The sequence below is a fragment of the Ornithodoros turicata genome, chromosome 1 (assembly GCF_037126465.1).
Source record: "Ornithodoros turicata isolate Travis chromosome 1, ASM3712646v1, whole genome shotgun sequence".
In the NCBI taxonomy this organism is placed as follows: domain Eukaryota; kingdom Metazoa; phylum Arthropoda; class Arachnida; order Ixodida; family Argasidae; genus Ornithodoros; species Ornithodoros turicata.
This window is the reverse complement of record NC_088201.1, coordinates 12,125,657-12,139,932: the sequence shown is the minus strand read 5'-3', so window position 1 is coordinate 12,139,932 and position 14,276 is coordinate 12,125,657. Positions and strand designations below refer to the sequence as shown.

At 45.8% G+C, this 14,276-nt stretch overlaps 1 protein-coding gene across 1 annotated transcript; it reads right to left on the bottom strand.

The window, feature by feature from the left end:
* Nucleotides 1–9,863: 9,863 nt before the first annotated feature.
* LOC135377486 (techylectin-5A-like) lies at nucleotides 9,864–12,588 on the bottom strand. Its single transcript, XM_064609913.1, has 4 exons — nucleotides 12,079–12,588; nucleotides 10,653–10,758; nucleotides 10,326–10,490; nucleotides 9,864–10,235 (listed from the first exon to the last, which is right to left on the bottom strand). Exons 1-4 carry the CDS (start codon nucleotides 12,103–12,105, stop codon nucleotides 9,940–9,942), a joined length of 594 nt encoding a protein of 197 aa, XP_064465983.1. The 5' UTR covers nucleotides 12,106–12,588; the 3' UTR covers nucleotides 9,864–9,939.
* Between the last annotated feature and the right edge of the window lie 1,688 nt (nucleotides 12,589–14,276).

The window sequence follows — 14,276 nt, the reverse complement described above, 5'->3', positions numbered from 1 at the left end:
CTTCTTATATACCCAAGAGCACGGTTAGCATTGTTGCAAATGTATTCAACATGGGTGTCCCATGAGAGGTCAGGTGATAGTAGTACGCCAAGGTATTTATAGCTGGTAACAGACTGAAGATAGATGTTATTTACAGAATAGCGATTGTTAGGTTGTACTTTCCGAGAAATGGACATGTGCTTACACTTCGTAGGGTTGAGCGCCATACCCCATTGGTGACACCAAAGAGAAATTTGCGAAAGGTCAGATTGAAGGTTAGCTACGTCAGAAGGGCATTTGACTTCACGGTAGATTACACAATCGTCAGCAAATAATCGGACATGTGAGGAAACACAGTTTGTGAGGTCGTTGATATATATTAAGAAAAGAAGTGGGCCGAGGACTGAGCCTTGGGGTACGCCCGATGTTACAGGAAGAAGATCAGAGTCCAAACCATTAGCAGTTACGTATTGCGTGCGATTAGTCAGGAAGGACTCAATCCATGTCAGTACCTGCTGGTCAATATTAAGACTGCGTAACTTAAGAAGAAGGCGTGAATGAGGGACCTTATCAAAGGCCTTAGAGAAATCTAAAAAAATGCAGTCCGCCTGAGACCCACGGTCCAAAAAACTGTGGAGATCATGTGTAAGTGATACGAGTTGAGTTGAACAGGAAAATGTTTTACGGAACCCATGCTGATGTGGGGAGAAGAAGCGATGTGAATCCAAGTGCTCAATGACAGATTTGAAGATAATGTGCTCAAGGATTTTACAAGGCACACTTGTTAAAGAAATTGGCCGGTAATTAGTAGCCAGATGTTTGTTACCTGATTTGAAGACTGGAATCACCCTGCCAACCTTCCACTCGTGTGGTAAGTCGCCGCTTATTAGGGATTGCTCAAACAGCTTTGATAAGATGATAGCCGAGTACATTTTAGTATTTTTAAGAAACTTAGTGTTAATGCCATCAATACCGCATGATGAGGTAAGTTTAAGTGATTCGATGATTTTAGCAATGCCAGGCACATTAATGATTAACATATCCATAGGCGAGAAATTAAAATACATGGAAGAAACGGGCGCTTGTGGAACAGAGCTCGCAAATGTTTTAGTGAAAACCTCATTAAGGTAGTCCGGACACTGAATCAAGGGGACAGGTTCACCGCTGGGCTGCTGTAACTCGATCGCATGGTCATCCTTGTTCCTGAATGTATTCCAGAACATTTTCGGGTTGGAATTAAGCATATTCGGCAACGTTTGCTGAAAGAAACGTGACTTGGCATCCTTGAAAGCAGCTATGTACCGAGTTTCAGCGTCAACGTAAGCCGCCCAGCGGGAACAAGATTTTGACAACCGGGCAGACCTGTACAGACGTTTCTTTTTGTTCCGTAGCCTACTAAGGGTTCTGCTATACCATGGTGTGCGAGGTGAAGTGATAGCCCTACGAAGTGGAATATAGGCGTTTGAAAGCCGTTGTACTTCGTATTTGAACATGTCCCAATTTGCTTGCAACGAACGTTGTTGAAACCCTTCCAAAAAACCATCAAGGAAGGCCCCCAGTGCGTCATTGATCGCATCGTAATCAGCCTTTGCATAGTCGCGAAAATACTTTAACTGCCTTCGCTTACTAGCTCGCACAACATGGGAATTCATTGTAAAATGAATGATTTTGTGATCACTCAGACCATCTAAACAAGTAAGCGATGATACAATATCGGGGTGAGTTGATAACACAAGATCAAGCGTTGATGAAGTGGTTGATGTTACTCTTGTTGGTTCATTAACAAGTTGATTGAAATTGAATTCCATACAAAGATTAAGAAAATCACCACACTCTGATGAAAAGGGCAAGACTAACGGCGGTGACGCAGCCCATAGTATGCTAGGATAATTGAAATCACCTAAAAGGAAAACTGGTACATCAGGGTGACGAAACATAATAAGATTAACAGCATCATGTAGTTCATTTACAAAAGTTGGCGGTGAAGACGGAGGACGATAACAGACACCGAGGATAATTCGACGAATTTTGCATTCCGAAACTAGACCGTCACTGCATTGCAGCGCTGGGGATTGTACTACAACACGTTTCCCAGTCAATATTTCAATAAGAAACGATGTGAGGTTAACAACAACCATGTATGTAATATCCCGTGCTGCGTTCTGAACAAAAAGTGTTCCATAAAGAATGGTCCGGGAAAAGATATACTCGCATGGCAGAAAGAGATCGTTCTGTAGAATCACAGCCGTTGTTTTAGCCGTGTATGGGTTTAGTATGATTTGTATCAAGCTTCACTGCAGAAAGAGTCTTTTAGTGAACGACAGCAGTGCTTTGCCTCGCAAATATGGACACACCGAAGCAGCCCAAATAATTACTTCACGCAATTAGATCACGCTGGTTAGAACAGTTAATCAGGTTAAGTTACTTAAAAGTGGTAACACATCCTTGAGACACAGGACTTATCTCTTTTTGAAGTACAACCCTTCTATGTTTGTTTGTTTCTTCCTTCATTGGTTCTGATTATTTGCAGGCACGGTTATGCCAAACTGAATGTCCTTCTCGAGTACTCACATGCATTTGCTGAATACAGCTGCAGCGTGAGCAAAGCTGCTTAGGGACTGGGGCCTGCTATCCAGTGCTGACTTAGTCATGCTTGTTATGTGGAGCACGTTCCAAAAAATGCAGCTGCACATCTGAAACTCCAATGAGTATCATCGTCATCTAAAAGGGAGCACCGTTGTGAGACCAGACACACTTTCTGAAGATCTTCTATGGCACCTTCCGCAGTTTGCACAGTTCTGTTCAGCATCGAACTCTCATAGGAACCACTTACATTTTGATGTGCAAGGGCCCTCTTGTACTACACGCGTATGGTCTGCAAATTGCAACAGGACAATTTGGAGCTTGAAGCAGTTGTGATTTTGTCATTTTGGCCCTCGTGTACGCAGTCTGTGAAATGTAAACAAAAACGTCTAACATGATATTCTTTTGTAAAGAAGATCACTGATGATGAGTAAAGAGAATATACAAGTTCAAGTTTATACAACATCAAGTTTATTCAAGTTCAACATTTATTTCTTGCACTTATGCGTTTCAGGATACAATGAACGTGCAGGGAGGTTGCAAAAAGACTACATTTATTGTTTTGTGACCTTGCTACAATGACAATATATATTTTAGGAATGACAATGGACAGGTACAATTTTTAGCACTCAATTTTAGGTTGGAATGAAGAATGAATAGCAACTTCCCTCCTGATATTTTCTCATATATCCTGAATTTTAAATTTAATGTGATCAAATATGTGATAATATATAAATATATATAAGAATAATAATACTATATAAGAATATAATATGTGATAAATGAATGCGATCAACACTAGATGTAAACAACACCAGTAGCCAGAGAAGTGCATTCTCAAGAAATAATTTTCTTCTTATAGCATATATGTGAATGCCTATAAACTGAAACAATTATCACAGTTCCCTGACAAGTTTTAATTTCTGAGAGAGTACTGTAGAGGCGGCTTAGATCTACAACAGTTAATACAAGATATTATATATTGTGAATACATATAAAAATCCCATGTGACACATATGCTTTTAGTTTCTGGAGGTGCTGTGGTAATCAAAGTTTGTGGGCACCACGCAGGTTCTGCACCCATTTCTTGAGTATGTCGAGGCAGCTGTGAAGTAACCTGTATTGATGATGATTATTCCAATTTTTATGGTGCATCGACAACAAAGGTCATAATACATCATTTTTAAAATCAATAAAAACCCCAGTGCAAAGGTAAAATAAGGGGACGAGACGAACACAGACAAAGCGACGACACACAGCACTGACTGCAACCATAACAGTTTATTTCCGTCACTATCTCCTTCTAAACTAATACCTTCTCTCCACACTAACCACAGTATCACGTGAGAATACATTCTACGCAAGAAAACCTTCTATCTTATCAGACAAGGTTACTGACGGCACACTTATACACGAATTCCCCAATTTCTTTATCGTTAAGGCTTCCAAGTATAACAACACCCCTTTACGAAATAAACTCTTATGGTTGCAGTCAGTGCTGTGTGTTGTCGCTTTGTCTGTGTTTGTCTCGTCCCCTTATTTCACCTTCGCACTGGGTTTTTTTTATCGATTTTAAAAATGTCATACCAACCCACCCAAGTTTTAACCTTATTCCATAATACATCAGAACATTGGTTTGGATGCAACTAGTTAAAAATGAATATGTTGTTTAACAAATGCGTTGGACAAATGTTAAAACATCAGTTTAAAACAGGGTTTACAATCCCTGTATCTTCTGAAAATTGAAAAGATTAAAAACTATTCTAAAAAGAATTGGGTAACTCTTCTAAAAAGGATTATAATTATATTGCTGGGTGAAGGAGCCTAAGGTGTATAAGGTGTGTTTCTGACGTGAGCATGTAAGAAAATGTGCAAAACTGAAAGAGGCTAACCTCAGTCCGTGCACTGCGGTGGTTCCTTCCTGTAAAGTAGAAACCCGTGGATGAGGAACATGATCCTTACCTGTACACTCAGTCGCATCACACTTCATAGACGATCCTCTGGGTAGCCCCATGAGAAAACCTGTATTGAGATACCACTTTTGCCTTAAACACTGCTACAAATTATTATTATCGCAAGCTGACAACATAGCTCAGACACAAAGGCGGTAGTCACACCACACCACCGTTACGTAGGATTCTTTGTCACAAATCAAACCAAGGCACAAAACAATACCAATACATGAAAAGGGGTGACAATCTTGGCCTCATTATGACGTAATACCGAACTTGTGCGCGAAGGTAATTCAAAGAAATGCATGTGCACTTGCTTCCGCAGAGAACACCGTGTACCATGCTAGCAATGCATGCAAAAAAGCGCTCGAGTGCTCGCACATATATTGATGACAACACTACCTGTGTAGTGTAACATGTTCTTTCAAGCATATTATGCACTCAAACTGTATTTTCCGCCGGATAAAATGCAAGTGTGCTCGATTGAACGTCGGAAGAGCGATCAAGCAACCTGCATCCAGTGCTCGTTTTGGGCAAAAAAACACTTCATAATGGTCAAATAAATGTACAGAATGGACGCCTATTTATTCCTTGATGAAGAGTGACTCACCTGTAGAAATTTAGGCCCTGTAACCTTACCAGTACGGTTGGTACGACCGTAATTGCAAGAAGTTGCCATGATCGCTGCGGCGGCTGTTGTGGGCACCGTAAGATGGCGGCCGGTTTCTTCACGCTCGCGCTCCCTATCCGCGATCCAGCCTTTTACAATCGAGATCAGTGGTCACCGCTTCACAGTCAACTGGGCCAAACTTCTTTTCCGAAAACATCTTACGTTTTCAGTAAACGAGTTTTAAAGATTCTGATGACGTAAGCCAGGACGCAATTGATGAAACAACATGATGACGTAACCCAGGCAAACGCATGGGAGCGCTGCGCAGGCGATTGTCTCCGAGGGCGTCTGCTGCTTTCGCATCGCAACATACTAAGTGAAAAGTCCTCGGTAAATACGCCGACTTTCGCTTCCCAGTGTGAGTTTTGACGTGACCACGTTGCGTGGAACACGGTGTTACTCTCCTGGCTGTACGAACACGTCCGACGCTAAGTCCAGCTCAAGTCCCTTAGAGACTTTTTTGCCTCAGCCTCCCCTTCACTTGTTTTTTGTGACGAAATAAATAAATGAAATGAAAAACCAGAAACAACATTCCCCAAGCCGATCACAGAGCAGACGCCGTCCCCTAGTATTCCGGATCGCCCGCCCGCCTGTCGGTCGGTCGGTCGCCAAGGCTACCAAGGTCCCCCCAGCCGCTCCCTGATTGGTCTCACTGGCCTTGTCTGGGTGACGCTTCCAGAGAGGGAATTCCGAACCGGAATACTCTTAATATGCGTCGTCTGCTCTTGCCTTACATCGTCGTCTGCTCTTACATCAAAGTGCACAGGAACAACGCCACCAATTCGCGTCGGATTTTCGGCAGTGATAAACGCGGAGTAAAACGGCACTATAGTTTCGGAATCGACCGAGACAGATGCGATAGTCCCTTTAAGTGTGGTATAAGTTTGCTTGGTAAGAGTTGAGTGTGATATGAGTTGAGTGTGGTATGACTTGTCTGGTATGAGTTGTCTTAGTATGAGCTGGGGTAGAGCCCTGCGCACTGCTAGTCAAGTACGGCGGCAAAACTACATTGCATGAGGACAACACAAGGCCTAAAACGAAAGAAGTTGGCCATGTGTCGGCTACGTTAGAGCCCTGCACGGGCCGACTTTTCCGGGCCCGACCCGGCCCGGGCGCATCGAAAAATGGCCCGGCCCGACCCGGGCACGGACCTTCATAATTTTATGCGGCCCGGCCCGACCCGGCCCGGTGACCCTGTGACTAGAGCCCGGCCCGCCCCGGCGTCTAAGCAAATAGAGCCCGGCACGGCCCGGCCCGGTGACCCGGCGAGTAGATCCCGGCCTAGTATTTTAGCCGCGACGTACGCGTTTCTGGCGATTATCAAACAAATTTATCAGTAAATTTATAAGGAGAGAAGACAAACATACAAGTGATGGCAGTTTAACGCCGTAACCGCACGAGACCAAATGAAATCCAGAACGCACGCGGGCATGGGCGTTATCGTTACACTGTCAAGATTTTGCGGAGGTAGAGCATGCTGTCGACAAACTGCTTCTCCCAGTCCCTACTCCTCTCACCAAGATTTGCAAAGTGATTGTGAAATACGTGAGGAGTGAGGAGCAATGTGAACTGGCTTTGAGAATGTTCTAGAGGGTCGAATCATATGCATAATGCAGTATCCTTTGCTTGTCTTTGCAAAATATGCACAGGAATGACGCAAGCGCATGATAATATGAACTAATGCATGTCCATTGTGTGGAATTAGCTGCGTGGCCCGGCCGGGCCTGACTCTCGGGAACATATTTGTCGGCCCAGGCCCGGCCCGCGGTGGTGGCGTATTTTAACGGCCCGGGCCCGGCCTGGCCCGCGGTGCTGGCGTATTTTGTCGGCCCGGCCCGGAGCACACAGCCAATAACAAGCCCGACCCGGCCCGCGGGCCGGGTCGGGGGCCCGTGCCCGTGCAGGGCTCTAGGCTACGTAGCCATCAGGATCAGCAGGCCAGTCGGGAATATTTCTGTTGTATATATAGACCGTATACTGTTGTATATATAGATCACTGTTGCTTGAGGAATTAGGGACTATTTGTCACCAGACGTTGCCACGAGCCGATTTACCTCAATTTGCTAGCAATTTCCCTGTTATATTTGCACCTTGTTGCGCTGGGTTTTCAAGCAACAAGTTGTAAAACTGCGCTGTCAACATGAACTGCCTGTCTGCTGCTTTACGGTACCTTCAAAACAATCGGTGTAGTTTAAGGTGACTTGCCCTCTTACTTTCGTTTTGTGTGGCTCTTCCTCTTCCTCTGAGCATCGCATACCCGCTCGAGCGACATTATCGGGGGCAGGTGTCCGCGGAGGAGAGGATATACCAAGAAGATAACGCGGGAAAACGAGAGTATCCGAACGATACCCGATTATATCTTCTGTGTTTGTATTTGTTTAGCAGTAAATTTCACAAAGAGTTGGAGCTTGATAGTATCTTGAAAGGAACGAGTTACTTTTGTATTTTGTACTCTACTCAAAAACTTTGCAATGTTGTACTCGGTTACTTGTTTGTTTTCCTCTGGTACTCAGTAACTTAAATACTGTTTTGAGTGTCTTGTACCGTAAACCCTGGACTGACGAGGCCTACAGCCCGAGGGACTTCCATGCCATCGCATTCGTCGTCCAATACCAGTTCCATACCCCCCCCCCCCCAACCCATTCGCACTCCTCATGAAGCACCTCAGATAGCTCTTGTCTCCTCCGGTGCACCGGATATGCTGCAGTGTCCTGGCTCGGAGGCTGCTTTGCCGTTCGCGTACGTGGATGATTTGTCAGTGGTCCTTACTGATAGGGGTGAGCCACGCTCAGACGACGCCTACTCGAGCTGCGGTGCACAGACTTTTCTCTGGCCGCTCTGCTTGGCCCAGTACGACATCACACACAGCGGTCTGTGACCAAAGCAGTTTTGACTTTCTTGAGCGATTCAGGTCTTATGAACAGCCTGTGAACTCCAGTCGTGCAATCTCATTCTTCAGTGCCCCACTCAACGCATTAACCTCATGCTTTTCTTTTAAAGTCATCTTCTGTAATCCATCTCATCATTCTTTCACCGTTTGTTAGTCATCTTTTTTTTTGTTGTCGTCTTTGTCTTTAATCTATCTCATCCTTCTTTCACCGTTTGTTAGTTTACCTTTATTTCCTGATTCTTTTCTGTTCTTTTTTTATTTATTTTAGACTTCTTTTTTTCTTTGCGGAATAGCAAGCCGACGTCCCGTTTGGGTGACCTTTCCCCCCGCTTTTTTTCCTTTCGTCTAATAAATATACCCTCCCCCCCCCTTTACTGATAGGGAAGCAAAGCGACAGGGTGCCCATCGCGTGCTTAATAAAACGGATGCAAACGCAGTGCTCCTGGTTAGAATTCCTCGTCCGTCGGAACACGTCGTGTGTGTGCTGTGAACGAGATTTCGTTTCTGAAGTACTGGCTTGTAGCCTGTGTGGTAATGCGCGCAGCAGAACCCAGTGCCACCGTCAATGTACTCACCACGGGGGGTTGCCGCTATTCACTTACGTGGGCTGGTTTCGTTGCCTCATGGTGGGCAAAATGGTCCGTGAAGTCATTTCTGTTTTCTTTCTTTCATTTTAGAGAAGGGGTGTCAAGTAACACAAAAACAAGGAATTAATACAGCGCCCTTATCTGTCCTTCTAAAAAGCTGCCCAGATTAGTACTCTTATGGCACCGCGTCTGTCTCTGTAGGCGGGTTGGACGTCCGTCGAGGCCAGAGCAGGTCTTCAGGGCCCTCTGACGTCGAAAAGTGAAAAAATCTAGCGGTCCAGGTAAGGTAGGCAGAAGCCTCAGACAGGAAGCAGCCGATAGTTCGAACATTGACTGCTCTTTTATCGGACTATAGGCCCTAGCAGAAAAACAATCTGTTCGAAATACTGTTTCTTTTTTTTTACTTTGAGATCACAACGCGTTTCTTTCTGCTCTGTCGCGATGGTGAGCCTGTGGAACACGTCTTACATAGATGCGTTCTGCCTTACTCTCTCTGTCCACAGAGATGCCGTACGGCGTTTGACGTGTCCTATTGGAGATCTTTCAGTTCCTCTTTCAGCTTTCTATCCCGACATGAAACCACTGTCAGTTTGTGTCCTTTCGCGACGAGCAATCAACTCTCAGGTTTGGATAGCGCGCCTTCCTATTAGTGTACAGTGGTTGCACAGTCCATGCGTAGTATGCATGGTGGTTAGAGAGTTTAGAGGAGGGGGTGGGGATATGTTTATTAAGAAGAAAAAAGGAAAGGAAAGGTCAGCCAGACGGAGGTCGGCTTGCTAGAGGAAGGATTCGCAAATTTTCTTTCGGGGAACAAGCAGTTCTCAGCGAACCTAGCACGTAGTGGCTGATTTCATTTTACGACATATCACCTCTCCCGTTTGATCTGTCTCTGGATGTTGCTTTTGTTAGGGTGTCCCAAACGGTCCTGGTAAGCAATACGAAATAAACTTGCAAATAAATTGAGACGCACCATGTTTTCATTTTCATAAAACGTTGATCCACTTCTTTATGCAGAAAGTCGTCCATTTACTATACATTCTGTAACGTTCTCACGCACTACTGGAAGCATTCTGGGGGAAAACCTTGAGGTATATTGTCCGGTGTTTTGCATTCCGGCACTATAGCGTTGGGCTAAAAATGCTGGAAATAAGTTCGCAGCTAGTGGTCGAGTTTGAAGCACAGAGTTCTTTTAGGACTTGTGCCTGAGTTATCTAGAATTTATTCATAAAAAAGTAATGAAGCGCATGCCGATACAGTGAGGTGTCTTTTTTTTTATGTTCATGCAGTTCTAGCAGCAAAAGTTCCAAAGCTCGCATCTCTCATCTTCATTTCTACCTGCGGGTAGGAATAATGATAGAGGTCTTCTATGCCGTCTCTGATTGACCATTCGATGCCGTCGGCGTAGCTCGTGTGGGCCCCGTTGAGATTGAGGCCATTTAGGTTTGCCAGGTGACAGCGCTTGTACCACCAGGCCCCCCTGTATGTAACGGCACAGTTGCTGTCAGGGTCCATGTCGTTGTCCCTGTCAAACGTGCTGAAGCTGGCTCCGTTTTCCCCACTGAATGCATCATAACCTGGGAAGAATAAATGTTTTTAAGCTAACAGCGTAAGACTGAATATGGGTAGAAGGCCTAGAAGCTGTACTATACGTTCATTAGATTTACCTGTGTCTCCCGTGTACCCGCTGACTGTGAGCTCGTACTGCTCATCTTCACCAGCAATTTTGAAGAGAGCGTAGTACGCTGTGAGAGTCTCTCCCGTGCGATTCGTGAGTACGATACGGAGTGACGTTGCCTTGTTAGATGTCATGATGTGGATCAGCTGATTTCCTGTCCAATTGCGCAATACACCAATTGGATTGGGAGAGCGTCCACCTTATACTGCTTTTGTATTGGACAAGCAGAAATGGCACTTTGGACAGCACAGTCTTATATTCCTTTGTAACCGACCGAAGAAACTTAAACATTCATCTTCTGATTTGCTACGCATACCTAGCCAGAATTCTTTCGCTGGGTCCCCGAAACCATTTTTGTATGCCTCCCAATCTCGATAGAAGTCGTACACTGGATTTCCAAACTGTCCGCGCCGTTGAAAAACCTAAAATAAAAAAGTAAAGCATGTAGGTATGAGACTAACGCAACTTTTAATTATAAGCCAAAAACAAACAAGTTTCTCTGCGGAGAGTATAGAAGAACTTCTCCAGCTCGCAGAAGCAATCTGGAGCACACGAACGTTCAGAAATCACCGAGCTTACGAAGTGTCTAAGGGTCTAACCCCTTCACCTGCGTGGTTCCAAGAACACCCACTATTCCGTGAAGTCGTTCGCAGATCCCATTTCGCTGATGGCATTTCTTGGGTGCAAAGGCTGCAGGAACCACTTCTGGAAGTCATGGAGGAATGTTCCTCTATATTTTGTTTGCTATGCATAATGGAGGGCCTGGCTGTAGTTGAACCGCTCGAGTGATACTGTGCGTCGCATCTTTCCGCACGACACTTGACGTGAACATTAGTCCCTATCAGTAATGCCCCCAGAAATCGACACCTGGTGGAGGAGGTACCGAGCTTCCGGGGGGGGGGGGGGAGTGTATATGTATATGGATACATGTTTGTGGGTATTATGCATTGGTAGCCGAGCTGTATTGGGCAATATCTCAGTGTCTTAGGGGGGTAGGGAAATCCCTGGTCCCTACAGCACAGCTGCTACTACCATATCTACGTGATCCAAACTTTAAAGGTAGACCAACAACGACACGCACCTTGCTTGCGAACCCTGCTTTGAAGCGTTGTAGCAAAACCACAGCTTCGTGGATTTTCGGACGAAAGTTTGAATTCCATGATGATCCATGGAAGCAACGAAGGCGACTGATGTGTTGTTCGTGAGAATTAAGTCTACCTTTATGGTATGCGATATAGATGTACGTTGAATGAGGGTATAAGGCGTACGGGAAGCACGCGTGGGAGGCTAAATAAAGGGCTTGTTCTTGACGTACTTGGTGCAGACAAAACTGGAGCCTGTAGACGTCGGCCATAGCGATCGCACGCCTAACCATACGTCGCGTCACTTCTCTTGCTTCGCGAACGATTTCAAACTATTCATCAACATATGAGTTTCCAGGTCGAGTTCACGGCAGTGGCACGACATCTGGGATTGTATCGCAGTCACCATGCCCTCACTCATGTCGCTCCCCTCCCACATTCCAGGCTTGTTGCGCTATAACTTAAAAACCCGAGACTAGGGGACAAAAAGCGACAACACAGACAAGGTCTCAAGAGGTCTGTGTGATCGTTTTTTGTCCCCTAGTCTCGGGTTTTTAAGTTATGGATCTATACCACCAGCTCGCGTGCTAGCTCTCTATCCTCTTGTTGCTCTACTTTGAAGAAGACGTGGTATCTGCAGCTACGAGCTTCCAAACTCACCGTCCAACCGCCTCCGTCTGATTCCATATCGCAGTAAGTTGCAACAGATAGCGTTGAACCTTCGTAAGGAAAGATGTTGAAGACACCACTGCGGTTCTGGCCAGAGATATAGATATCTGCGCAGTCTCTGGGCCGGCCTTGAAGGTCACAAGAAGTTTTTCTCGTATTTCAGTCGTATCCTACAGTCACTCGTCGAACCCCCGGATGAATATAGATAATAGTATACGCTCATCTATGTCTTACCGCTTAGAAGAACCTTTCTCAGATACGCAACGGACTGTTCTATATTGGTCAGGGACTGCTCGACCGTTGGTGCGCATAAAGTACTGGAGGCAACGATGAGTACCACCAGTGTAGATGCAGTGACGACCATTTCTAGACTGTGTAGGTTTCCGACAATTAGTATACTGTCGCATGCACGTTCAGTAACATCAATATTCGTGATGTGGTATCTGTTCATGTTGTGCACAGTTAACAGGAGCACTGCTCTAGAAGAGTGGCTCCTAACATCTTTTGTGCAAGCTAAGTTTAAAAGCGCAAAAGAAAAAAAAAGGGAAGAAAAAGGGGGCCCCGGTGAAACGCTTCCTGCAATTGCCTGCTAAAGAGGAATGCAGAACACCATAATGTCTCCCCATTTGATCTTCCTTTTTCATGTAGTGTAAGCGAACTCCATAAAGGTTTAAAGAAACGATGTCCATGCGTGCATACAGTTTTGGATCATCAAGCACGCGACAGTTCTCCAGGTTTCAAGGGGGTCAGAATGTGAGCACTTCTGTTTTAAGGCCGACCCGCATACGACGTCTTCTCGACGGAAAAACGTCGAGGGCTCAACGGTTTTGCGCTCGACTGCGAAGACAATAGGCGCAAACTTGTTTTGCCGACGTCTGAGGTGAGTAGATACTGTATTTGAGGCGAGCGGCGGAAGTGACGCGTCTGTCTTGACCAGTCGGTCTCTGCCGGAAGCGGTCGCCGGCACAGCAGCAGGGGCAGATCCAGACCCTCGGTTTGAAGGGGGGGGGGGGGGCGGTTTCATTGTCAGAGCGCGTAGTGGGGGAGGGGAGAGAGGGAAATTCCATATATAAACTGACGTTTTGGGGGAGGGCGATCGCGCAACCGCTCCCCGCCTGGATCCGCCCGTGCACAGCAGTGTGCTCGCGCCGGCGTGGACAGTAAGCAGCAGACGACCAAGTTGGCGTACGGACGAAGTGGGCAACACAATTGAGGACACAGGAACATTCCCCTTGTGGAAGGAACCAAAAAACAAAAGTCCGTCCCAGTTCCAGAACACCTAGATTCTGGCGACGGTTGCTTCCCTACGGTCCTATAAAATGGGATGACTGTTTTCCCATTCTTCTATCTCGTATTCGCGAGCTTCGGTTACCAACATGCCCAGCAATTCGGGACAAAACGTAAAGCAGGCTTCATCTGATACTGCTACCGTAGAAGCCATGTATTAGGAACAGAAAATCGCGTGCAGCACGCCCGGTTGTTGCCGCTTTGCATTCGTTCTCTAGTGGGACGTTGCCTGTGTCATAGCGAAACATTTAGTGCAACTTTCATTGACGAATATTGGGTTCTTCGAGGTTCCGTTTTGGTTCCAAATTTCCGACCTGTAAAGGAGGCTTCACGAGATACACTGAAGCTTTGGTTGAGGCCCTCAACCAGGTGAGTTAACGCAAATACACGACGCATTTTGCAAGAAGCGCGTGAGTTGAATGCTCTGTACGGCATCTCAAACACCCTACAAGACAGATAAGTTCGCAGAATTTGTTGCGCACGCAAAAAATAAAACAAATCCCTCGCTGTCACGAGACTCTTGCTTCGATGCACGGGATGAGGTCTGAGGTCAGTGGCGCGCATGCAAGGAATATCGTGATATGAGCGATGGTAAACTATCACAGAGGCCGATATTATAGCACTAAGTTGATTCCTTTCGTCTCGTAAGGTAGGCATCATCTACCTACCGCCGCGGGATGCGCGCATTGAAAATCGAAGAGCGCGTGTAGTTTGTTGTTTTTCTTATCGCGATGCTTTTAAACGTAGATTTATGCGTGAATATTGTCAGGTTCCTTTGAGGTTCCAATCTTTTCAGCAGGGCTGGTTGAGGGAGCTCCACTTGGGAGCCCATAACGTGGGTGGTTCCTCTGCACACTTACGCATCAACTTCGCGTGCTCCAAATACCGCTAATAATGCTAAT